This window comes from Podarcis vaucheri (assembly GCF_965113315.1).
Source record: "Podarcis vaucheri genome assembly, chromosome: 5".
NCBI classification, from domain to species: Eukaryota; Metazoa; Chordata; class Lepidosauria; order Squamata; family Lacertidae; genus Podarcis; species Podarcis vaucheri.
The window spans coordinates 73,406,372-73,432,997 of record NC_138763.1 but is presented as its reverse complement, the minus strand read 5'-3'; the positions used below and the strand labels follow the sequence as shown (position 1 = coordinate 73,432,997).

The 26,626-nt window shown below is 42.2% G+C and overlaps 1 protein-coding gene across 13 annotated transcripts in view; it reads left to right on the top strand.

Annotated features, from left to right (window-relative positions):
• Positions 1-26,626, top strand: part of COL13A1 (collagen type XIII alpha 1 chain) — an 89,525-nt gene that overhangs the window by 28,983 nt on the left and 33,916 nt on the right. The window contains exons 11-22 of one of the 13 annotated variants that reach the window (XM_082222071.1): positions 3,971-4,036; positions 6,328-6,426; positions 6,801-6,842; positions 7,800-7,826; positions 9,354-9,389; positions 10,598-10,660; positions 11,366-11,392; positions 14,319-14,363; positions 19,876-19,902; positions 20,453-20,515; positions 25,170-25,223; positions 26,103-26,189. In XM_082222071.1, the coding sequence (XP_082078197.1) occupies positions 3,971-4,036; positions 6,328-6,426; positions 6,801-6,842; positions 7,800-7,826; positions 9,354-9,389; positions 10,598-10,660; positions 11,366-11,392; positions 14,319-14,363; positions 19,876-19,902; positions 20,453-20,515; positions 25,170-25,223; positions 26,103-26,189 (636 nt within the window). Of the gene's footprint in view, positions 1-848; positions 906-3,970; positions 4,037-6,327; positions 6,427-6,800; positions 6,843-7,799; positions 7,827-9,353; positions 9,390-10,597; positions 10,661-11,365; positions 11,393-14,318; positions 14,364-19,875; positions 19,903-20,452; positions 20,516-25,169; positions 25,224-26,102; positions 26,190-26,626 lie in introns of all 13 variants that reach the window. The other 12 variants (XM_082222076.1, XM_082222077.1, XM_082222079.1 and 9 more) reach the window with 12 other exon arrangements.

Sequence of the window (26,626 nt, the reverse complement as noted above, 5' to 3'; positions counted from 1 at the left end):
TTTAGCTTCCAACTCTAATTAAAATTATAGGAACTTAAAGGTTTTTGTTTTCTTTTTAAAAACAACACTGGGCCTCAAGACGATACCCAAAATGTTCTTAAAGACTTCAGAGCCAAATGATTTCTTAAAGTCATTAAAATGTTATGCTTTTTTAAAAAGCCGTTAAGCAGATTCATGATTTTTGAACTTTGAGAGGTGCTAGATTAGGCCTATCCTGCTGCCTGGAAATCTTGGATGGACTCAGGGCACTGGTCACAATTTCCATCTTTGTTAAGCGTTGCCCTTAAAGGCAGCAATACTTTGCAAATTATCAACGGTAAGGTGTGCCCCCCCCCATGGATCTTAAAGGAAGGCATTTAATTTCTTTGTTCCATAATAACAAACTTATCTTCTTTTCCAAAAAGAGGAAGGAATAGCCCAGATACTTGTTTTAGCTTGCTTAGGATTTCTGGATAATGGGTTTCTTACCATTGTGTCTGTGGCATATGAACTGATTTTTGGCCTGGGTTCCCCTCCTCTACCACTGTCAGTAAAGCAAGGACTGAGAATCCAGCCCCACTGTTATGTAGTTCCCTAGCCTGTTCGTCGAGCAACAAATTAGGAAAGCTGATACTGTGCTCTCAACGAAGGAAATGAATGCATCAAGAGGTTATGTATGCGTTGCACAATGCAAGCCTTGAGGACAGATGAGGTAACTGAAACAGGTAAAAAAGGCAACAGGGTTGGGCAGGGGTTGCAAGTTGTCTTCGGACTAGATTTAGGAGTTGGTGAAATTCATTTTGCTGCTGATGGTATAGAGAATCAAATTGACCCAGCTCTGTGTTGCTCTGTCTCCACTGTCCCCCTAGGAATACCTAAGCACCACACTTGCAGCCCTGCGTTCTAATCAGATCCTTACACTGAAGGTTTGTGGGGAAAGGGTTTAACTGGTCCTGTTGCAAAAGGCCAAGGAGATGAATCCAATATTGCATGTTCTCAGTGGCAAAAGATCCAATAACATACCTGTGGGACGCTACCCCCCCCCCTCCAATAAAGGAAAATGTGTAAAATATATGCTACCATCAGACTTCAGTTTTTCACTGTGGGAAAAGGCAAATGATGTAAAGAAAAACATTCTGTATATCATAGTCATGCCATCTGAACTATCCTGAGCTCACCTTCCAGTAGTCGTTAATGACTGTCATCTCAATATTTATTTAGGAACATAGGAAGCTGCCATACTGAGCCAGGCCCCTGTTCCATATAGCTCAGCACTGTCTACCCTGGCTGGTGGCAGTTCCCCAGGGTTTCATTCTTAACCCAACTCGATATTTTGAAGGTTTAAACTGATCAGCACTATTTTGCCTTGTCTGTGTTTTTAGATCTTGCCTCAAGAGGAGTCCCTTCTATTGAGCAATTTCACAGTTGATTATAAGACATGTGAAAGGCACTCCTAGATCATAGAATCATAGAGTTGGAAGGGACCCTCAGGATCATCTAGTCCACCCCCCTGAAATGCAGGAATATGCAATTGCCCTATATGGGCATTGAACCTGCAACCTTAGCATTATTGGCACCATGCTCTAACAGATGAGCTAGGAACAGGAAACCTGTGGCTTTCCTAATGTTTCTGGACTACAACTCCCCTCATTCCTGGCTGACCAGGGCCGATAAGAGTTTGGAGATCAGCATCATCTGGCAGGCCACAGTTTCCTCAAACCTGCCCTAGATAATCCTATGCTTCTTGTTAGGAAAGGTGAGACATCAGAAAAAAACAGCTGGACCTAAGGATGGCATTCCAAATCTTCCTCAGTGCCATGTTTGCTCAAATCTAACACCTCACACAGAACAGATGGAATATGAAAATCCTATTCAGGTGTTTATCTCCGTACTGTCTCACTCACATAAAGAGAACTAGTGGGGCTGAATGTGCTTGTCTGCATGCCTCACCACACCCTATACTGTCCCCACAGTGTTGATACATTGGGGGAATGTCTGAAGGGGATATGCCTGCTGAGCATGCAGAGGCTGCCTCCAGGAGCACGCAGGGTTCCAGCTCACAGGGCAGCCTGTGTGTTTGTCAGGCAGTTCCCACCCTGCTTTAGATCTTCCCCCAACATGTTGATGATGCCGGGAACAGGCAGATGTGTGGTGTTGTGGTGGGGGCAGAGGAAGCACATGTGGCTCTGCTGTGTGTGTCTCTTTCTGCACAACAGAGATTGTGGGGAGAAAAACACCTGAAGAGGGCTACAGCTTCCCCAAATTCAGCTCCCTTTGTCGCCTCTTAAGAATTACAGGGAATGTGCAGTGCCTTTTTCTGTGATTCACAGACTGAGCCCCTCTGTGGTCTTTGGATCTGCTGTTGATTGTGGCCTTCTTAATCCAACCACTGCTCTTCCAATTTTACCACCACAACACGTCTTCTATTTTTAACAAGCTGCCCAGAATGACTGGGTTGCAGTGCTGCAATATTGTGATGACATTTCAGTTTTGCAACAAGACTGGAACTTGGCCTGCACTAAAGAGCAAGCAGCCATAAATAAGGGGAAGAAAGTGTACTCTCTGAAGTGTACACAGTTGCTGTCATGGGAGACCTGCAGGCATACCTCTCAGCCTCAAATGAAATTACAGGCATCTGCATTTTTGAGCTGTAACAAGACCTGATTGTTCTTGCACATATACTAGTGAAAATCAGGAGTGATTCTAGTTGTAGAGTGAGGATAAGCATATGCAGCGGTTGGAATAGTTCATTGAATATTTGGCAGGCAGAATATGCATAGATATGCATAGATATGTTTGCTTTCCTTGAGCCATTTTTGTGAGGTGGAATGGATATCTGTAGCATGGAACACATGGCTTTGGATTTAAAATGGACACGCATAGAGACAGCTGTGAGGCAAGACATACACACGCTCACACACGCAATGTAGAATGATGTGGAGTAAACTTTGGAAAGATGCTGAAATTAGAAATGCATCTCATGCATACTAATTTCTTTTGTGAGGTCAGGTATGGTAAAACTGAAGAGTGAAATGACCTCCATGTGAAGCTCATGTTTGGAACACTGAAGGAATGAGTTCTGAGAAAAATCTCCTATAGTTGGACTTGGCAGGGAGTGAATGTTCTGCCAAGATGCAGAGCTGGATTCCTTGTTGGAATGAAGTCTTCAAGTTATTCTGCATTCATTCCTTCAGAAATTTAAAAGATGCCTTCTTCATATCCATTTTCACTGGGGGGGTGTTTTAAAAAAGCAGGCACACTTCTTTTACTATAATGACTAGTTTTCTCTAATACAGTTTGGCCTATCTAAGGGATGAAAAATGGTTTGCTGAGAATATCTGTTGTAATCAGAATAGCCTTTGCAGTGATTAGCAAATTTGCTATGGAATTAGCTAGCAACAAAAAAGAATGGTCAAGAAATGAACTATATCTGGTAATAAGGAGAGCACAAAAACAACCAGTGAGGAATGGAGACTTTGGGTGAAGCAAAGAGAAGAATACGATGCAAACAGAGAAGTGCAAATAACAAGAAGCAAATTTAGAGCAGAAGTACTCTGCCTAGAGACTACAGGTGTGGAGGGTAGCAAGTGCTATGCTTAGTTGCAATGATACACAGCAGAAGGTGACAGCATAATCAGCCTTTTCTCTTCCATGTTATATAACTAGAAAGTATTTAAAAAAACAAAAACTAGAGTACTCTGAAGCCTGAAGAATAAAACCAAAGCCTATGTTCAAAATATTAAAATGGAACATAGAAGAGCTCAAGAGGCTTGCCAAAAGGTTCCTAATGACAGATACCTTTTCCATTGCCCTTCATTCTTGTCTCTGAACTGTGACTTACTTTCATTACATCCTTTCATTGTTTTCCTTCCCCACCCCCTTTCCATTTTCTTCATTGGCTGTTCTGTATGACTTTTGATGCCCTACTGACCTCCTTTGCCTTGTGACCTTTGGCCCTTGCCCTGTGACCTCCTGGCTCGGTCTTCTTCAGCTGTTGCCTCTTCTCAATTCAGTGCGGCTGGCTCCACCCCCAGTCATAAAGAGACGCACCTTCCAGGTATCCTTCTTCTTTTCCTGGTTTTAAGCATTTTCTTTTCATTCAGAGACTGGCGATTAATCAGCTTCCTTTCTTCCTTAAAGAGGGTTTCATGAAAACTAGAAGAAGCAGGGATTTCTTTAGAGAGTCAGTTTTATCCACCATTTGACATGCCTGTACATCAGAAATGACCCCACAAGCTGGTTTTAGTTCACTTGTGTGCTTGCGCTCTCAGTTTAAGCAGCTAAGCATGAACAGAAATATTTTGGCTGCTTCTCCTGATGATCTGATTTCAGGGCCACACAAGATGCTGCAAGAAAGAGTGTTATTGAGGAAGAACAAGGTTTTCACAGGATATACTTGAAGAAAGGGATTGCTTCTTTTTCTTGGAGAGAGAGCAAATGACCTCCCCTTGCAATACTATAGAATATCTGAAGAAGAACTGAATCTAAGAGCCCCCCCATGCATTATACTGAGGCTGTGTTTACCACGAGACTATGCACTGGTGTCATGCAGGTATCGCCTGCAGTAAACATGTAAACATATATTTTAAGGCAAGTTTGCACAACTTGGGACCTATCAAGCAGAATGTAGTGTATGGTAACCCAGAGGCTCAGCAAACTGTCTAGACCTTTAAAAACAAGGGGACTGTTAAGCACCCAGAACACCACAACACATTGTAGGGTGGCTGTTTTCAGCTTGCTAGATCAGACGTTCTCAAGGCCTGGCAAAGTGTGACAAACAGGCACCCATCTCTAAATACCTGAGGATTTGTGTCATGGACACCAGACTGGTCATGGCTCCTCTGGGAGTGTCTACACTTAATATGTTTACTGTGGAAAGTGTTGGTTTTGATAGGTCAGTGTAACTTTACTAAACACAGTTGCCACACAAAATAATATCCTGATTGCATCCACAGCAAACACCCTTTGACTTCCCAGACAGACAGACTGTAGCACTAACAGTAAGGGAACCTCTGCTGACAATCTCTTCAACTCCTCTAGAGATAGCTATGTCACTTTGAATGAAGGCACTGGAATGAATTAGCTTGTATATCTATGGAGATTTATACATGGGCATTTGGCAAGTACTGGCTCAGCTGCCTACAACATCCTTCAGAGGATACAGCCGCAGTGCCCTTGGCTTTGTTTGAGGACAGTATTATGTGTGTTTGTGTAGATGAGTGCAGATGGTTCATCTCAGCAAGAGTTCTCTATAGTGAGATGCCAACCCACACAAAGCCTCTTGTTACTGTGGCATTATGGTATGCTTATGAATACTTTTAGCCTGGAATGGCCCTCTAGGATTCATCTGGAATGTAACTGGATGGAGGGAGTAAGTCAGAGATCAAACGCCATACTTATCGGATGTCACATGCCTATTTTTAACCATTAATTGGAGCTATATAATTTTTTTAAAAGTTTTGCTAAGCACCAAGTTGTTTCATTGTGTGTGGATTTAATGTTCTGTTAGAGTTCACTGCAGGCTATCTCACACAACCACTTTGGCTGGGTGTAAAAAAACAAAACAGGGAAGTCAACGAAACAGACAGCTGGAATTCAGGACATAGTCAAGGTTGGGTAGAGAAAAAGCAGATGCAACCAGGGTTCGTTCTTCACACATTCTATTTTGCATTCTGTTAGGAAGGAGCAATATTCAGTAGAGATAGTGATAATAATGCACCAAAATAGATTGTATTTTTTATTGTATTTATTTAAAGGATTTGTAGCTCACCCTTCATCGGTACTGATACCAGGGTGAGGTGCAATGTAAAATAAATGATAAACAACATCAGTAAAACAAGCAAACAAAATTCTTAAAGCCTGAGAGAAAACAAGCTTTTAAGGAGTCTTTTGAATACAGGAAAAGAAGCAGCAGAAGCAAGTACAGAAATGAGACAGAGATGGAACAGAAGTAGTAGTTTAGGGGGCTGTTGTCTTGTGTCATTCAGACATCCCTGAAACCTCCGGTCTGTAAATCTGTAAGGAAGGGCAGAAGAAGGAGAAGCCTTAAGAACAATGGCAAGGGCTCGTTTGATGGGCTTTAGTATTGATGCTCGCTTTCCCAGTCTAAGATCTGATTGAGAGTTGTATTCCTTCTGACGGGAGCTTTAAAGTCATTCAGGAATCCATGTAGAAAGCCCACCCACACGTTGCCCTTTGCCCAAGTTTTGGAAACCCCCTTCAGGTACTTACTAACAGCAACTTGCTTGGCTTGGCTCTTCTTCCTTTGCTCAGGCTCTGCTTGCTATAGATCATGCTCCAGGGTCATTGTGCTGCACTGATGATAGCGTTGTTTTCAATACACCTCAGGGTGAACAGGGACAGGCAGGAATCCAAGGGCCTCCAGGGCCACCTGGGCCACCAGGCCTCCCAGGGACTCCAGGACAACCTGGACCAACTGGACCAGCTGTAAGTACCTCTTCAATTGCTTGTGTCTGTTTCCCATACTTCCTGTTCTCCGAAGAACCAAAGATCTGGCTTTTACCTCCATGGTGGTTCTGCAATGGTGGGGCCCCAAATCCTCCCATGTTACATGAGGATTCCATTTCCTCTACCCCAGTCTGTGGGAACTTCCAGGGTGAAGAAGTCACACTCTGGCTGCAATTATGTCACTCTCAGCAGGACGCCCAACTTTTAAAAGCCTCAAATTCTATTTGATGTTCTGGTAACAGCACCATTCCTGCAGCGACAGTAAGCATTTTCAAATGGTCAAAATCACTCTTGTTGAAATAAGGGTTTACCAAGCTGGCATCTCTGAAAGACACATTTCTGTGTTGCCTTAGGGAAAAGCAGGAGAACCAGGGAAGCCTGGCAAGGATGGAAAGGTATCCGTTTCATCTTTTCCTTTACTACGGTTGCTGCATTTGCTTGCATGAACGTGATTTATTTCTTGGTGCCTTTAAGGGACATAATGAATGCTGGCTCAACAGTGCCATACAACTGCATGCATTAAGGGAAGGGTAGGCAAGCAGTGAAGGGAGTTGGTCATTCAGTGATCATTCTCTTGCCAGCTTCGTCTAAAAGTCCAGTTACTCTGTTCTCGGATTTTAAAACCCCTCTGAACTCTAGGATTTATTTATTTTTTAATCCTATGAACTTCAGCCTAATGATTTGAGTGCATGATGGAGGGTTAACTTGAAATAATTGGGAGTGAGAAATTTTTTCAACTCATCTTGCTTTAATCCTAGGATAAGCACTTATAAGCACAAACAGGCTTATTATCTGTGAAAAAGAGAGGGAGGGAAAGAGTCCTGAGCTGCATACACACCATACATTTGAAGTACTTTTAAAGCATATCCTTCCTACCTTAAGAATCCTGGGAACTGTAGTTTGTTAAGGGTGTTGAGAATTGTAGCTCTATCAGGGGTGATTTACAGTGCTTTAATGGTGCGGCTTCTCTGCAGTCATGGGCCTAAAATGCATTATTATTATTTTGCCATCCCAATAAGCTCTGTCTCTTCAAATTTGGGACCATAGCCTAGTAGTTTGGGTGTATGGAAAGATGTTTGTGAACTATCAGCTGACATTTATTAAAATGAATAGTTCAGGGTCTATAAAGGAGAAATAATGCAACATGGTGCATGCTTGATATGGGGCTTAGAATTCATTTACTTACTACAGAGGATAATTTCTGCATACATTATTTAAGTAATAAAAGATAAAATATATGGTGGTATGGTATAAGGAGAAGTAAATGTAGTACAGAACTTAGCATATTGCCCAGTGCTGTGGGGATTTTCAGGTTTTTACTACTTCATGATGTCATATGCTTTTATCTGCAGGGCTTGCCAGGACCTCCTGGACCAAAGGTGAGTAAAGCAACTCAGAAGAAATACCAGATATAAAAACTGCCCTCTAAAATTTCAAATACTTTGTGAGTGAAATGTGAAATGCAGTGAAGTCCAGAATGTGGTTATAAACTGTTCTCAGGATGCTGCAAAATGGTTTAATTACAAGAGAGTTAGTCTATCATGCTTTGAGAATGAACAAGGGAAAACCCTACACACACAAAAGTATTAGGGATCTTCTAATTAATTTGTTTATTTAAGGATCCATGACCCTGACTTGTCATGTTTAATGCATCTTAGACTTGTCATGTTTAATGCATCTTAGAAGCACAGGCTCAAATCTATATATAGCAAAGGAACAAGTTCTGAATAAACCTACTGTGTATGTACCTTTGGAAGGTATAGGAAAATAAGGACAACCTGTTTGCCTTAATGTGTTTATTAGTGTGAGAATTAGTAATGCGTGAAGAGCTCATGTTCCTCCTAATCATATTCTTACCTTCACATAAGACCAGTTTTGAATCAGGCCCTACCTGATTTAGAACCACAAACTAAGAGCCAGTTAGAAGAGGTTGGGAAGTATGCCAGGAACTAGCTAGGAAGTAAAATCATTCTTCCACACCTTTTGAACAGAGAGAAACTTAGCTTTAAAAACCTGCATATCTGTAATGAGCTCCACAGCACAATTAAGATTGGGTTGGCAGGCTCTGGAGGAGGAAGAGGAGGAAGAAGAAACCGAGGAACAGGGATCTCCCCTTTCCACCCTGATTTCAGTTACTTTGGAAAAGAGAGCAGGGGTGCACGTTCTCCCCTCTGACCTTTTTTAGGAAGGGCTTTGGTCAACTGAGAGGGGAAGCTGAACAGGGAGGCATCAGTGACTGAACAGGAGGGTGCAACCTTGTCTTTTAGAACCAGGCAGGGAGCAGACCAGCTTGCACCGATGGAGTGTGTACTTGCAAAATTGTCATTCTTACAAGGTGAGAGAGTCTCGTGAGTGAGCATCCCAAGCCTTGCTTTACAAAGCTTGGCAAGAGGGGCAGGGAAACTTGTTGGGACGTATTCATCGCTTCTGTCCAATTCTGAACTTCTTGCCTGCTCCTGAACTTCTTAATCCTGGCTCCTGAGCACTGGGTCTGCTGCCAAACCTGCACTGTTACTTGCCTGAATAAATATCTCTTTTTTAACTTCAAGGAAGAGCTTCTGTCTGAATGTGTTGGGCGGGAGCCAGGACAATATTTTTGATACTATAAAATTCTCCTTGCTACTGCATGCCACTACTTTTTCTACTCCTCCAAAGAGGGGCAGGTAATACTCAACATTTGGTCATGCAAAGATCCCTAAAGGCTAGAATGGTCCAATATTAGAGTTAAGTGAGCTGAAAAATTTGCAAGGGACATGAATACCCCACAGCTCTTCTTTGGGACTCCTGTATCTGTCTATGTCCCCCTCAGATTCTTACGTACATGTTCATAAAGGGAAAGGAGTTTCAGTCTGAATGCAACCTAACTCAATCCTTGTTTGTGTTTTTATTTCAATTGGCATTTACAGGGGGACCCTGGAATTCAGGGGTACCATGGAAGAAAGGTATGGTTGTTGTTTTTTAGAAGCATAAGACTAGAAAATGAACTAAGCACAGCAGCGTTTGAAATGCATTAATGTAGATCTGAGCCATCTGGGAAAGTGCTGGCAAAGATACACCATCCTTGCCTTACTCATGCACACAGACACAAGCATATCCTGGTTATCACACTTTGCTCATTTCCTACCTTGAGCAGCTTCGGCTGGGAGTGACGGGGCTTGAAGTAAGTGTGACTTCTTCCCCTGCAGCCATCACAACCTCTGTCATGCCCCATGGGTAGAATCTGTTAACAAGAGGGTGGGACTGGAGAAGTTTCCAATTTTTCAGGCTCTCTTGGTTGCTTACGACAGTTTCTGCCAGGAACAACTGTAAGCCCCTGAAGATTTGACACCTATCTGGAATAAAAATGAGTTTGAATCCACATTCACATGCAAAATGTACAAACTCTGGGTATCCTTCAGTGGTTCCACCCTTGGCTGAATCTGATTAGACCCGATCCAAACTGTCAGAGGGGCACATGAAAACCTCCTTGCACATAGAAAGCTAATGTCAGGAACATACACAGAGAGAGATTTTGATAATGTGAGCACTTTCGAAGAAGCAATTCCCCATGTATCTTCTGGGATGATACAGTCCACTGAAACGTTTGGGTCAGCTCTTACCTACTTGCCTTATATGGCTGATCTTACTTACCACTTTGTTGGAGTTTGTGACGCTTCTGTTATTTTTACAATGAGTCCTTTTATTATGATTTCCTTGATTTATCGTGCTGCAAGTTATATTGAATGTTATAAGTCTAGTAGGTTCATTTTGGTGCTAGGGTTGAGTCCCAGCAGTTTCCAAGAGATGGCTTCTAAATCTTGTGACTTGGGTCATGGAACTCAGGTGTTAGGTGAAACATGGGGAAAGTGTTGACTTGGTTTGGTTGGCATCCGTCTGTCTCGGGAGACAATGGTGCAGTGTACCTTTGGGGGTGAAATCAAACTATTGGAAGGTTATAGTGCCTGCTGTGGCTGTAGATACTGATACAGGAGAGGTATGTGTTGTTGTTGCTTTTTTGAATACCTTCCTGTATTAATCCAGCAAGGGTGTCATCCTGAGATTACTGTCCACCACTTCTTTAATCATATTTCTTCTTAGCCAGAAAACTTGACTTTTTATGACCCTTATCTGTACCTATTCCTTCCTGTCTTTCCTTGTATCTTTTCCCCAGGGTGAGGTGGGTGAGGCTGGCTTACCTGGCACCCCTGGCCTTCCTGGTCCTTCTGGCCCAAAGGTAACTTTTGCATTGCACCAGCAACTTCCCATGTCCCAAATTCAACTGATTGCTACTTCACTGTGTTACAACAATGATGTTCATATGAGCACCCCTTACATGGACAAGAGGAGTGGTGTTGCACCCAGAGGACATTCTGCACACATGTATGGCAAATATTTTTCCCCAGTCTTGACCTGAAGGTTTAGTGGCCCATTGTGATGGGTAGTAGAAACATTCCCCCCCCCCGCCGCCTCACTTTTGCTAGGGCAGGTGAAAACACCACTCTTTGCCCAGGAATTTCTAATTCCTGCTGCAGAGGCTTTCTCCCATTAATTAGTGGTGAGAGGAGTATTCTGATCTCATATGTTCTAGAATTGAATCCTGGCATTGAAAACAGATGCTATGGCTGGGTTCTAGCCCAAACAATACTCTGTGCTCTTGTTTCTGGTCAAAGAAAGTTGCTTGGTTTTATAGCGCTTGAAAAAACCTGTGAAGCCAGAGACAATAGAAGAAGGAAAAAATGTATGTGTACACTGTGCGCTCTGTCATACCATCTTAAATTTTGTCTATCTACAACCTACATAGTTTTCAAGTGTGCCACCCTTCATTTCTCATCCATTTCTCAATGCAGCTCATTTCCCCTAATTTCTTATTTCTGCCTGTCCTCCCCCCTCTTTTTCTACCCCCCCCCCCATTTTCTTCTCTTTGTTTTCCCTTGCACAGGGTGAAAAGGGGGAGCCTAGCATGAAGGTAGGCATGGTGTCAATCTGGTATGGGAATTGTTACTTAGAACAATGTATTGTTATAAAAATCTTGACCCAAGACAGACCTGTGGCCTATTTAATAGCATATCCATCTGTGTTGTGATTAACCACTAGCAGACTTCCATGTCCTGGCTCCACTAGGCACACACAGAGAGACACGGTGAAATCTATCTTTATGAGTTTGGTGGAATTTGACTCTTTGCAAAGGCATTTCTTTGACTACTCAAACTGGCTGATGATTTCTTGCCCTTCTGTATCTTGTGAGACGGGTTGGGGTTTCTTCACAATGTCTGGTTAGCTGACACATCAAACCCACTCTAAAATCAGCAGATCCTGATGTTGAGGTTTGGCATGCTCCTTTCTTTTCTTCTGATGCTCGGGGCCCTTTTAAGAGAGGCTAACATGATTTCATGCCCATATGTTATCTATTTGATTAAAATGTATATTGAGCCTATAAATTTTGAATCTATTCCTGTGGTTTTTTTTAAAAAGGTATTACAACTTTGGCCAAGATCCACAAAAGACAAGGCAAACTATAACAGGCTGTATGATTTAAATGTCTTTGGAGCTGGTTCTAGCTCAGTTGGTTGGTGTGATGGTTGGAACCAAGGTTGCAGGTTCAATCCCCGTATGGGAGAGCTGCATTTTCCTGCATTGGAGGGGGTTGGATTAGATGATCCTCAGGGTCCCTTCCAACTATACAATTACACACTACTTCATGTGTGTAAACTCATCTAAAAATGTCTATTTAATAGCTTGTCTTTTCAATGTACCCGCTACAACTTACTGAGACAAATTTGATTTATTAATGTTTTTATGTGCTGCCCACTCACATACAATATCAAGACGGTGCAAAACAAGATATGCTAATACAATTGGCTTCCCAGCACATGTATCAAGGTAATTTAATGGTCATATCCTCCCTATTCTTTTTTAAGTACAGACGCTCCATTCTTCCCTTATTCCTTACTGTTCATGAGCAAGAGAAATACATGCACTAAGGTACTAATAGGAAAGAAAACTTGACATCCGTCACCTACTGTGCAGAAAGGCAGCCCCTTATAAACTGCTGCCCTAGGCTGCGGCCTAGACTAACTTCATAGTAGGTTGCAATGAGTCTGCTTTCAAAGACACCACAGTTATTCACATGTTGTGTCTGTCATTACCCAACAGCAAGTTGCATATTAAGAGGAAGGTGGGTAATCATTAGCAACTAATATCAGTGCTAACTAGCATATCCCAGTGATGTTCTCCACACCTACCCAGAGGCTGCCTCCTGATTTTCCAGGCAGCTGAAAAATACATACACATTCTCCAAGGTGAAAGGGATTATACATCAAGAGTTTCACAACCTGTCTGTGAGCACAGCCAGATCATTAAACCCTGGAGATCTGGAGATCTTCTTAATCCAGGTTTTCCAATTGGATTGTGATGAGAAGGAAGCGTCAATTTCATGGTTAAGAAAAATCAAAGCTCCATGAAACTTGTAGTTTAAAGAGGAAACCAGCAGGAGACTGTCCTGGTGGGAAGAAATGAACAGCATTTTGTCTCTTTCTCTCCCCCCCCCCCCCAACAGCCCACCCTCAAACTTTGAATTGAGATCCTGGGCTGCCCTCTGCTGGTTTGTTAGAAGCAGAAACAAATTCCAGTACATTGTTTCGTGTTAGCTTTAGTGACAATCAAAACTGTTCTCCCATTTTTGGCACTTGTGAACACACATGTTTGGTTTATATACTGTTCAAATCCCTTTTATCTGTCTGTCTGTCTGTCTGTCTGTCTGTCTGTCTGTCTATTTGTTTATTTCCTGGTGTCGTGCGTATATGCGGTCACGTGTGAATTGATCACACATAAGTAGGGGTGTGTGCCTGTATATATTAGTGAAAATGACATTCAAAGATGCATTCTGCATTTTTGAAATTGCTTGCAAAAATGTGTATATTTGGAAAAATTGTAAACAGAAATGTGTTTATTAAAAGAAATTAGCACGTAAATGTACTCAGATTTTCATGAAAAGGTTTATTAAAAAATAGAATACTGATGTGGAAATGTGGTGAACTGAAGTTACGTTTGGGGAAATGAGGAACTGGGAGTAACTAAAATTGTCACAATCATCCATCCATAGTCCAGAGAGACGTTCATGTCTATATGTTACACACATAGGAAGGAAGTGTCATCCAAAACTCCAGCATCACTGAATCGTACTGCCTCTCTCCTCCCATAGTATTTAGGCTCACTTGCTCCATGTGGTCCATTGTACATCATCCCATTTCTGCAGTCATTATGTGGTAGGAAAACACAAGATATGATGATGGCAGGGTAAATGATCGCTTGCATTGCTGGGGAGAATTTGACACACTACCCATACAGCAAAAGAGTTGATCTGTGTTTTGGCCGCCGTGCAGAGAAGTTGTTTTCAGATGTAATAAATTCAGCACAGTGAAGTTCTGTATTTTCTGGGAAGGTAGTTAACATCAGCCAGTTGAAGTGACATTGAAAAGGTCGTAAGTCAATCCCTACGCCTATGGCATATTAGCATAATATCTCTGCAACACTACCTAACACCACAAGCCATGAGCTGCACTGATTATTTATTTGCTGGCACAACCAGTCCCTAGTTTGATTCTGGCATTACGTTTTGACATTTTCCCCATGCAAAAGATGAAGAAAGCCATGTTCTCATCATAACTTTAACACTTCAAATGTTTAATACTAAATTCAGGATTTACTAATTATATTGTAAGAAATTATCACAGCAATGGTTGTCTTCTAGTCTGAATCGTCAGAGCTTCTTGAGATCTTATGGAATACAGTTTTCTCCAGTTTCAGTGGTTACCAACAAAGGTCATATGGGGACCTATGTTTTCCCCTCACTCTTCCATCTTCATTATCTTTATCTTTTTTTCCTATTTCAGGGGGAGAGGGGCATGCCAGGGCTACCAGGAAAACAAGGAGTTCAGGTATTCTGCAAGGAATGGAGTCTGACTTATCCAACCACCCTTACCCATACCTCTCAACTGACCCTGAGTCTCAGAGATTACACCAATTACCTTTAACATTCTCTACATGTATTCTGTACATGTATTTCCTACTCTTAAAATACAAAAAGCTCAAAGTCTGATTTAGCAAAAGGAAGAAGAACCAGGAAGAAATGTTTTGCTGAACAAATGGCATGCCTGTTCCTCAACAGTTTTCCCATTGTGGAAAGAAGTGAAGTGAAATGGGTGCCTTAAGATACCCACTGCAATGAGTGTGTGGTCCACTAAACCAATCTGTGCTTCATCTGCACTACGGAAACAGAGAGCATAAATTTGACTGATTTGCCATTGGATCAAGGTTCAAATGTTTATTACTTTCAGAGGAGTGGAGAAGAATTCCACTTGAGTATGTGCTTAGATTTAAATTCATAGCTGCGATTCAGATTAAACTCCAGTTCACATATTTTAGGTCAGAATAACCCTTATTTAAAGGATTCCAGAATTGCATTCATTTACATGTTAAAGGACTGACATGCCATCTCTTCAATCAAATCCACCCTCCCAATATATATTTATCCCCTTCATGTCTCTAGCCCATAGTTACTAAACATTACTCACATCTGATGCATTTCTGAATGTTTCTTTCACCTGTTATTACATAGAATCCCTGATTTCCATCTTCTGTCCTTGTGTTTTTTAGCTATGCCCCTGATTTCTGTTTCAGAAAGTTGAGAGGTATGATCCTTCTCCCTCTTCTTCCATCCCCATCTGCTTCACACCTTTCACTGTTTGAACCTGTTTGCCCTTCTTGGTTTATGATTTAAATCTGCTTCTCCAAGCAAGTCTCTTTGTTGTTCATCTATTGCACTAAACTCTCCAAACCCCCATTATTCTATGTCTAACATTAAATATTTCCATCCGTTCCCACTTCTTTCCCTAGGACCATTTGCTCTTGTAATCAAATGCTCTCGTTGAAGAGCCTAACAGATACTAATATGTAGAATGTGCCCACCTCCTTTATTTAGCCAATAAGCACTCATCTCAAGGTTCATCTGCACTGCAATTTTTGTCTAGGAAATTCTTACCACTTGATATCCTTCCCAAAGGCTTCCAGTATCTTTCTTTCCCTGCCCAGGTGTTACATGTTATATATTGGCTGCTTTGATGAGCTTGCTCCCCATTAGCATCATTTCCAGTCATTAATAGGGTGCAGTCAAATACAGTGGTCTACAGTGGGCATTATTTTTGCCATAAAAATGCTACTGAACGTGGCCTCATTATGGTGACTGGTCCTTCTTCCTGCTGAAACACTTGTAAGTGTATTTCAAGTGGATCGAGCCATTACATTCTGCATATCCATGGCCATCTTGAGGCCATTGGGAAGGATATGTGGAGACACAAGGTAACAGCCTTTATAGGTGTACTTCCCAACTTTGGCTGTGTTCACATGTAATGCTAAACCACAGTTTATGTTACAAAACTGAGTTGCAGTGAGCCTTTGGCTTGGTCCCTCCTTCTCTGGCAAAACCATGAAGAGGAGTTAATAAGTTTATGTTTCCTTATTTGACTAACTGCAGCTTGTTATGATGTTCGAACCTGGGCAGACTTCAGATACTCTTAAATATGGTTTGCTAAAACAAGTCAGCTTCAAACTGTGACTTATAAATCTGGCTTGTTTGAGTAGATTGTAACTATGATTAACCACAGTTTAGGGTTGCACAGAATGAACAGCTGTGGTTAATATAAAATGGAAGCAGAAGATTCTAGCCTTCCTGCAGCTATGCCAAAAGAGGAGAGGAGAAGAGAAGTGAATGCAAGAGTCCTAGGCTCATTGTGGCTTGTCCTCATAATGTTAAGACATAGTTTAGCATTACGTGCTGATGGAGCCATTATAGACAGAGCTGGGGTCCCTTATCATAGGGAGGCCATTTTCTGTAGTATCCCTTTCATCAGCCTCAATATATGCTTCAGGCTTCACAAAGAATCACCCAAGTTTGATTCAGATGAACAGCCAAAATAGCTAAGTCATCAAAGGACAATATTTTTTTACGCGGACTGTTCTTTTAAATGCACTGACATAATGCAGATACTGTAGCTGACAATCTCCTGGATAATGTGTGAAGTCATATGTAAAAATAACCAGTTGTTTCTTGTGTGGTGGCTTTACCACCTCAACAGTTTGCCTGAATCCAAGTGCAAAGCAAAGATTAAGTAACTGGTAGAGATATGAGGACAAAACCAATCACTCATTTGTCACATGTTATACAAAAAATCCTGCGTATGTGAGGAATTATTCATTTTCCTGCTATTTAAAGTACAAAGATCTCCTGACAGATCCCATGGCTGTATAGCATTCTTGCTACATTTCATTTCATTCCCCCACCTTAATGTCCCATTACTAATATTCACATTTTCCCTCAGTCATAAAATAATACTAGATATGCACAATTGCATACATGAGACCATAAACTGTTCAATAAAGTTGATGAAAACCTTAAGATTATGAAACAGCCAATGTTTGGTTTCTGCTAAAAGTAATAGCACATCTTCTCTTTAAAAACAATAGCAAGATGCATTGATAATGCTAGTGTAGAGGAACTGTGACACACTCCTGTCTAGACCCAAGAGTCTTAAAACCTCCGCCCTCAGGAAATTCTTTCCACATTGATTTGTCTGCGGAAGGACCCCATTGCATGTGTTGAGGAACCCCTTTGTGGTACCGAACAATTTATAGTGATTTCTAGGGTGCCCTCTCAGCACACACAGTGCCCCAGCCAAGCACATGTGGACCAGTGATGTGCTCCACAATGCACCTAGCACTCCCTGCAACCAAACATTGCAGGAGATGGTAATGGAAGGCAAACTGTGCTTGAGAGAAGTTTGTCTGCCAATACTGAATTCCTCATTGAGGAATCCCTTAGGGCCAAGCCAGAGGTGACAGCAGCAGACCTTTCTTTTCCTCTTCCTCTCTCCCCCTCCCCGCCCCACCTTTCTCTTTCTCTCTTTGAACTCAAAGAGGAACACAGGTGTGGATTTAGGTTTAGAAAATTTGCTCCTACCTGCAGCTTATCTCCCAGCAGTGTGCCCCTTTAGGTCAGAGGTGGGGAATTTGCAGTCCTACGGGCGTTATGAGATTCTGCTAGTCCCAGCCAGCATGGGCAATAGTCAGGGCTAAAGGGAGTTGTAGTCCAAAAACAGCTGGAGATCCAAGTTTGGGGAACATTGAGCTGGATGGACCAGTGATCTGTCTCAGTATCAGGGAGCTTCCTGTGCTCTTGTGTGTTGATGCTTTTGTTATCTGTGCTCTGGCATCAGAAAAGTCTTTGCGGGGAGAGGCTAGAGGGAAGTAAGCAGCGGGTTTGGTTAGGGATTCATTCACACACACACCCTTTTTCTATGAAAAACCAGATGCACCCAACATGCCCTGTGCTGCTGTCACATCTAGTTTGGTCCTAGTAATCTTCCAAGGCTGTTGGCTTCTATTTTACATTACCTTAGGTATGCTTTGCCCCCTCCCCAAGAAAAAAAAGAGAAACTTTCTGAAACTTTCTCTCTTGAGCAAAGACCTTTTTTCACCATCTATCAAAGTATCCCTGTCTTTCCTTTTTCTCTGTCAGGGGGATCCTGGAATTGCGGTGGCAGGCATGAAGGTTAGTTTTCAAGTGCTAACCTCCCGGGGGGGGGGGGGCTGTAGAGCACTCTTAGGAGATGAAAACCGAGGTGTGCTCTCAACTTAGCATCAAATAGTGGGGAGCAGAGAACTGAAAAGCAAAGCACAGCCCTGAGATTAGAGCTGCTGTTTTAATAAAAAGCATTTTTAAAAAAGAATTATCCTTAATACAACTTGCTTTTTTGCCAGTTCAACTGCTAAATTTTGGGGTTTTATTGCACTCCGAAACATCACATCTAGTGTTTTGTAATGTAGTAGAGATTATAATCCACTGGATAGATCCTATGAGTCCAAAGTTCCTTCATAGTTAAAAAAACAACAAAGTGACACTTAGTCAAAAGTGCAAATGTTTAAGATAATGTCTGGTAGTTCATAAGGAAGTTCATAATGTGCATCCATCAGATTAATTAAATAGCCACAATGGCAGATTCTCATATCATGCACTGTTGTTGTTTTTTTAAAAAAAGACGTAAAGCAGCTTTGATGTGCCAGCAAACCAGTGCTTAGAGTGGTGTACAAAAATATAGTACCACAACTCACATGAGATGCTGGTGTTACAGAGACATTATAACACTGTTGCAAACAGAAACACAGACCAGAGTGATTTCTTTTAAATGATCATGATATAACTTTTCTCGCAGACTGTGAAATGCTTTTTTAAAAAAATGTTTGAAAAGAATATTGAATTTGCCATAGCTCACCATTGCCATCTAATGCCACATTTGTATAATGCACTTCACAACACACATTTTATTTGCAGCTGTATAGCTGAGTCCGAGGCACCTGCCTCATCAGAGTAATTTTATAGCGCTACCAAAATTCCTTTTAAAAGGTAGGATATGTGCAGAGGGTGGAATGTTATATTTGTACTCTGCACTGAAGCAAATGGGACTTCCTCCTCCCTGGGAATTCTGTTGGCGAGGGCTGGGCCACCCAGAGTTCATCCACACTTCCATTTGTCTCATGATTTCTAGACACAGGTCTGAGAAGTTTTTTTCTTGTCCTGCCGCTTTCTCCAAGAAAATCTGCGGGTTTTTGTTGAATCAGAACAAATGGTATTTGGGTTTTCTGCAGATTGATGTTGGTTCCAATTCAGCAGTAAAGCACAGGTTTTCTGAGGGAAAGTAGTGGGACAGAAGAAAAACCTCTTGGACCAAGAAATCATGGGATGAAGGGAAGTGTGGTTGAGCCCCCAGTGTCATTACCAGAGTTTCTCCAAGAGCAACACGTTATTGTGCTCCATTCACTTCTATGGGAGAATGTAAAGAAGGGCACTATGGCTCTGGTGGCCCAAATCAACATTGCTCCTATCTGCAGAGTCATGGTTCTCTTTTTCCAAGTTGCCTCCTTAGGACAATATTTGCAGGGCAAAATCTGCAAGCGAGGGAAGACTTCAAATCCTTTCCCATCTACTGATTCTCCCCAGAAAATAGCCCTGACTGACATTTGCATTAGAAGGAAAACATCAGAACTCAGTGTTTTCTTCATTAGTTCCACCCTCAAACTTGAATATTAACAACTCTTGCCCATCTGTATTTCTGCAGATTCCATTTTTGAGTCTTGAAATAAAATACTTTTGGTCCGTTTAAAGCTGGATAGAAAGTTGCATGAGTGAATTTCACATCAGTACACAGCTGTGTGAGACCTAGTGAAACCCATTAGACAGACGTAAATGCAAATTGAAATAAAGTTAAAGTGGGGCTTTGGCATGAGGTCTTCTTCAAAGAATGGTCACCTACTCTGCCTGTTAGTGCTGGAAGTAAAAGAATCACCCCTCTCCTCTCTTCTTCTCTCAGTTTGTTTTTCCATCTTTTCCTAATGCAGGGTGAGCCAGGGATGCCAGGAGCAAAGGTATTGCACTTAAAGAAACGTCTGTTCTTAGTCTGCTTTGTCCATGTTTTATTTTAAGTCTCTTAAGGAGATCTGGTGTTATAATCAGGATGTGAGTATGTGAATACTTTGGTCAGTAGAGATGTTCCCTATTTTCCTCTCCCCTCCCCAGCAGGAGACAAGTGAAATTTTACCATGGTCTGTAGAAGTTTCTATCTATCTATCTATCTATCTATCTATCTATCTATCTATCTATCTATGGAGCTACTATATCTTAGCTCTAGATCTCCTCCCCAAGCTTCAATAGAAGGGCACCAATAATGACCTACTTTACAGAGTTGCTGTGTAGATTACTGAGATTAGGTGTGTGAAGTGTTTTCACCACTTTAAAACTCTATATAAATCCTACTGCTGTTGTTGTTGCTATCAGCAACAAAAGTAGAAGTTTTAGCAAGTTTGCTATTTCTTTTAGGTGTTTCAGGGTTTGGCTATGTTGTGCTTGGAGGCTACCAGTCAAGCGCAACAGACATAATTCTCTGCCTCCCTTTTCTTACCCATCCTCCAAATAAAGGGAGACCGTGGAGTTGCAGGGAAGATGGGCCCCCCAGGTTTGCCAGGGAAAAGGGGGCAGAGGGTAGGACATTGTCAAATGCTTGAGCTTGGTTTGCTTATTTGTCTTGTCCTTCCCCCAAACCTTGACCAGGTTGCTTTGAGCTGCATTTTCATGCTTGCCAAAGAATGTTTTTATCCTATTTCTTACAAGTGTGGAGTGTGCTGTGTATGCCCAAAACTAAACCCAGAATTTGAAGCACCCCTGTTCAGAATACTCAAACATTAGCAGTCTTCTGAAAGAGATATGTTTATATATTGCGTCTGCTTTCACCCTTGGAATAACAAACAGGATAAGTATTGTGATGGGAGGACAGAACGATTTGGATGTATGCTGGAATGCCGGTTTATAAGAGGATGCAATTGCTGCTGACTTTGAAGATAGCAAAATCCATGCAACTGATTAGTATAAGCTCTGGCTGCAGCTTATTAACTCTTCACATTTCCCAACTTAATTTGAAAATGAAGCACTCCATTTAATGCCTTGTGTGCACTTTGAAATATAAGTGAGCTCAACTTCTTCACTGCAGATCCAGATAGTACATGAAAATGGCCCTCTGAGTAAACAATTTCCATCTGTACTCAAAAGTGTTATTGCGATGTCCATTTGGACCACTGCATATGCGTACCATGCAGACACAGAAAGCAGTTATATCTAGAACAGAAGTTGGCATCCTGAGAATCTCAGCTGTTGTGATTTAACTTTGAAGGCTGTCTTGGTTGTAGAAAACAGTTGGAAAGGAAAGTCAGACAGAGCTTTCAGTGGTCAGATAATCAGGTTTGCTCCATGCAGCTCTCAGTACTTCATTCTGCCCTACCACTTGGCTCATTCTTCGTCAATCTCTGTGCCCCCCCTTCTGTTTCCCTTCCTTCAAAGGCCTATTGCCATAAAAAGAACTGCCCTTGTTAACTCTCAGACCTGCTTTATACATCATGCTTGCACATGCAATATTAGTGATGCCCTTCCCATTAAGCAATGTGTCGCTCATATGGTTCATACCCATGTGATCCAGCCATCAAGCAGAAATTTACAAAAATGGGCTCTCACTGGGGTACATGGAATGGATTCAGAATAAATGGTCTCAAGATAGCCTTCCGTACAGCTGGTGCTATTATAAATCAGTGTGATCAATATGATTTAAATCATGTTTCCTATTTTGAAATCCAGACATTTCTTGAGCAAAAATGCATTCTGGCCAGTTCAGATAGTTAGAACAGACTGGGTTGCATTTCCCTAAGGATGGGGTTACGGTCTCTGGAGTTCACAGTCTGGTGCTGCTGATTGATGAAGCACTGTCACTGGAACTGGTAGATCGGCTGCAACCCCTGCTAGATTGTCCAGCCACAATTATTGGTGCTCTGGTAACATTTAGTGTGGACTCATGAAATGCACTCTGTATTATATATCCTTTGAAGACCTTGGAAACTTCCATTAGTACAAAACACAGCAGCTACAGTGTATTAGCTATAGAGACTGCATCTCACCAGTTCTTAAATAACTATAATAGTTGCTGGTTCCTTTCTAGGCACATTTGAAAGTGCTGGCTATTGCCTGGATAACTTGGGGTCTGTTACTTAAAGGACTACTCTCTCCCACTTGATTCTACCCAAAATGCAAGGTCTTCCCTCAAGGCCTTTGTTTGGATCCCACAACCATCTGACCTTGTATTTACAATGTCTTTATTGGACTAGCTACCCCACCACTCATTATATTTTTTAAAAAAAATAATATTTATTAAAAGTTTAAGAATTGAAAAAGAAAAAGAAAAAAGTAAAAAAGAAAGAGAAAAAATAAACAGTACAGATCAATACATTACAATACATATAAAAAAGCAAAAGACACAATACATCAAAACAAAAACAAAAGCAAAAACAGTTAAAAACACATCCATTATTTCCATATCTTTATCTTTCATTAACCTGTTTCATCGACCTCCTCACACCTCCCTTTTTGTGTTCTAGTTATTAATTATTTCAGCAAATCCTTTTCATCTTTCACTGTTTTCTATCATTTAATTATCTTAATTTATTTTAACCTTATCTTACCATTAACTCAGTCCCAACTCAGTCATTTTTTGTCCCGAATTGTCAATTTTAATAATCATCACATCCATCTTCTCATGAAGCTGTTCCAATAAAGCACTTGTCTTGCAAAATGCAATCACTAAGGCTTCTTCTGTCAACATTCTTGTCCAAGGTCAGACTCTGATTCTCACGCTCTTTAATCTCTGCAGCTGGAAAATTCCCCAGCTCCACTCCTGCGACAGTTTCAAAAGCTCCCTCTAGGGGAAACAATTTCTATTTGTATCCATCCTTTTAAATGCAGATCCAGCGACAGAGTTAGTTTCGATTTTCAGTTACTTTTTTTGCTCCTTTTTAAGTGCAAAAGGAAACAGTGGAAACAATATATTTCTCTTATTTAACTATCTGTCAACATACGTTTTATTCACAGTCAATGAACTTTCCCAAAACGTCAATCTTACTGGCAGCCCGTTCCCAGGTTCGAAACGGTGGTGATTTATCTTTCTTCACTCTCTCTCCTGCAGGCTTAAACGATCTAGAATTTCCCCCCTCTTCTCCTGCTTCCAAGGGGGGTTTAGTAATTTTAACCGATGGAGATTTAATCCTTTACAAAAGACTTTCCAGGCTTTAGCTTGCAATGTCTTTGCTTCAATCTATTTACAAAAGAGGAAGGCGGACTTCCTGTTTGAAGCCTTCCCGTTTCGATGCCAAATTAAGAAGTTTAGAGATCCAATTTTCCGTTCTACTCACGGGTAGTTGTTTAGAGTCCAATTGTCCACAGGAAAAAGTCAGCGCTCTCCGGCAACACTTCCGTGAAAGAAGCAGTCGATTTGAAGCACCGCGCCATTCACCCCACGTCGGTCCGGATCCCCGAAACCGGGTTTCCCCGCGAGTAGGAGAGGCGCAAAAGGTGCCAGCCGAATCCCACGTCCACAGGCTTCTCCCGCCTGTGGTTTTTGGTGGGTCTCCGCCTCGCCGTGGCGGTCCAGACCCTGATTTCCATGGAGCGGATTCCTCCCGATCAGAGGAAATCCGCCATTGCCAGAGGCGCCAACCCGGAAGTCTCCCCACCACTCATTATAAAGTGTTTTTGGCAGCAATTTCCTTTCCTTATTTTCCCATGCATTTCGGTGTGTTGAATAGCTGATTTAAATTGCAGTTGGATGTCTGGTTTGGTTTTTTGGGGATGGATGCTGCTGTTTCTGTGTTTTACATTGTTTTTGATGGTGAATTTTTGTGTTGTTTTTGTTTGTTCTTTTAACTGCACACTGCCTTTGGGGCGTAAGCCAAAGGTGGCTCATAAAAAGATCAAAATGAATTTGTTTGCAACTGAATGCTGCTTTTATGTAATGCAAAGGCGCAGCTCAAAATGTTTGGCCATTCAGCCCACAGACCCTTTTGACCTATGGAGTGATCTCTCCTTATAGCTGAAGCATCAGCAGTGTAGCTAGCCACTAGGACACCTGGGGCGGCGTGCATGCCCTGCACCCAGGGGCAAGGGAAGCCACCCACTGGGTGGGGTTTAGCCAGGGCAGGCCACCGCCTCTCCCTCATCTGTAGGGCAGCTGAGGGGGAGGCAGCAGGTGGCTGCAAGCTCCACACTGCTGTTTCGACACTGCGGAGCCTGCAGATGCATGAGCCACCGTGTCACTCCCAGGAGAAATGCTTGGTTTGGGCACCCCCACGGTGTGGCACCCAGTGGCGCCCCCGCCCTCCCCCCCATCTATGCCTCTGTGAAGCATGCACACCTGCACAGAAACTTGGCAAAATCACTGAGGGCTCATCCACACTTCCGCTTGTCCCATACCTAGAAAGTATGGTTCAAGTGGTTTCCCTGCTCCTTTTCCAGGGAAAATTTGCTCTTTAGCTCTAAGTTGAGCGAACGTCAATCTGGAAATTGCTCGTTGAATTGCTCATTAGCTCAAAGTGGGATAAGAGGAAGTGTGCTAAGCTTGGGTTGCAACAGGTGGCCAGAACTTTCCTGAAACTAGGGATGATAATGGTGTTTCTGTGTTAGATAACTGAAATGGGAACATCCATATTGTTTGTTTTATCAAGCTTAGGTACTTGGGCATAGCGCAAGGGTATAAAGCCATCCATACGGGCACTGTAGAGGGATGATCTTGGACATATACAGGATTGCATCACCTTGATTCTGGTACCTGTGACGCACCTGCCAGTTCCTGGCCCCCAATATGAAACCTTCAGATAAATGATTGTCCTGTGAAGATGGTTTCTTCACAAGATGTTTGTGAAATGCAGCCTTTCAAAACTGGAAAGTTCATTAGATGGTGATTAGTTTTGAGAGATTGTTTCATTTTAAACCATGTTCTTTGAAAGAGAGAAACTTCTTGTAGCCGGAACTTTTTTTAAAAAAAGAAAACCAACCCATATATATATATATATATATAGGTGTGTGTGTGTGTGTGTGTGTGTGTATGTAAAAGAAAATGGACACATGGCCATGCTGTGATATAGAATCAAAAGGCAAACGATGGTTCTTCAGAAGGAAAACTAGCAAAGGAACAGGAATAAAGCTGTAGACATACTTGCCATGTTGTGTCCAAAGATAAATTTACCACCATTCAGCTGATCCTAGTGCAGATTAAACCAATAATTGCAGCAGGTATCCAACCATGTGTATATTTTACCAACAGGGCGAGAAAGGAAAACCTGGTGATCCGGGACCTCCTGGAACCGTAGGACAAAAGGTTTGTTTTGTTACCTGGGAAGGGGATGTGGTAACAGGTATATTTTCTTTATTTGCTTGCACAGGGAACAGGGCACCACCAAGTATGCATCTTTATGCTTCCATAAAAATAGCAAATAATCTGACTGGAAAAAATATTTCACTGGACAGATCTTTGTACATTTGTTTTTTAAAAACGTTTATAGGCCACACTTTCATATGAAATATCCACAAGGCGGTATACAGACTGAAAACACACTATTATAGTAAAAATGTCAACACATCAGCGATAGCTGGTTGGCAAAGGATTTCAGAACTGAAAGACCTGTTTGAATAATTCAGTGGTTGTTTTTTCCAGAAGATGCCTAAAAGCAAACTTCTACAGTGGTACCTCGGTTTAAGAACAGCCCTGTTTACAAACTATTCGGTTTATGAACTCTGCAAAACCGGAAGTAGTGTCCCGGTTTGCAAACTTTACCTCGGTCTAAGAACGGAAGCCGAACGGTGGAAGGGCACTGGCGGCAGGAGGCCTCATTAGGGAAAGTGCACCTCGGTTTAAGAATGGTTTCGGTTTAAGAATGGACTTCCAGAATGGATTAAGTTCGTAAACCAAGGTACCACTGTATTGGCATGGAGTTCCAAGGGGGCCAACCACCTTAAGGGGTTGGAAAAGCGGGCCAAATCTCAGAGGCAGGTTTCTCCTCCTGTGTGGACAGTGCTGGTTTTGCTAACTGGTTTCACAATTAGTATATGTAATGTCAGCACTCAACTGACTAAGGGGTATTAGCAGCAATAGCTTCTCATTTATCACTTCCTCCCCTTCACTCATTCAGAAAAAGCCTTGTTATAGAAATACAGGCATTACAATCATTTGACCACTGTTGTTTATTTGTATATCTAGGGAGATAAGGGAGATTCTGACAATGCACTTGGAGGAGGTAAAGGGGAACCTGGACCCCCTGGTTTACCTGGACCTCCAGGACCAAAGGTGAGTAAATTCTCCTTGCTCTTTTATATACATACTGTGGGCTGCATCTGTGCTTGGGTTGCTCACCAGCCCCACCTACTGCCCAATCCCTAGAGACTTTGCCAACCCTCTTATATTCCCCACCACACAAGGAAAAGCCCCTGACTCCTTTCAGTTCAACAAAGCCCCTTTTCCTTACAGCTCACCACCCACCCCTCCCTACACTGCAGGAGCGGCCCTTGAATAGGGTAAGGTGGAGGGGAGGGGCAGGTGGCAGCAAAACAGGACTAGGGAGCAATTGCTGGGGAGCTGCACCAGTCTGTACTGAATGTTCATCTGTGGCTCACCTGCCCACCTGGGCCATTTCTTCGCTCCACCTTGCCCTCTTCCACTAAGGGGTGGTTTGTGTGTTTTGGGCAAGCTGTCAACCCACTGTAGTTTGCAGCACCACCTGTCCT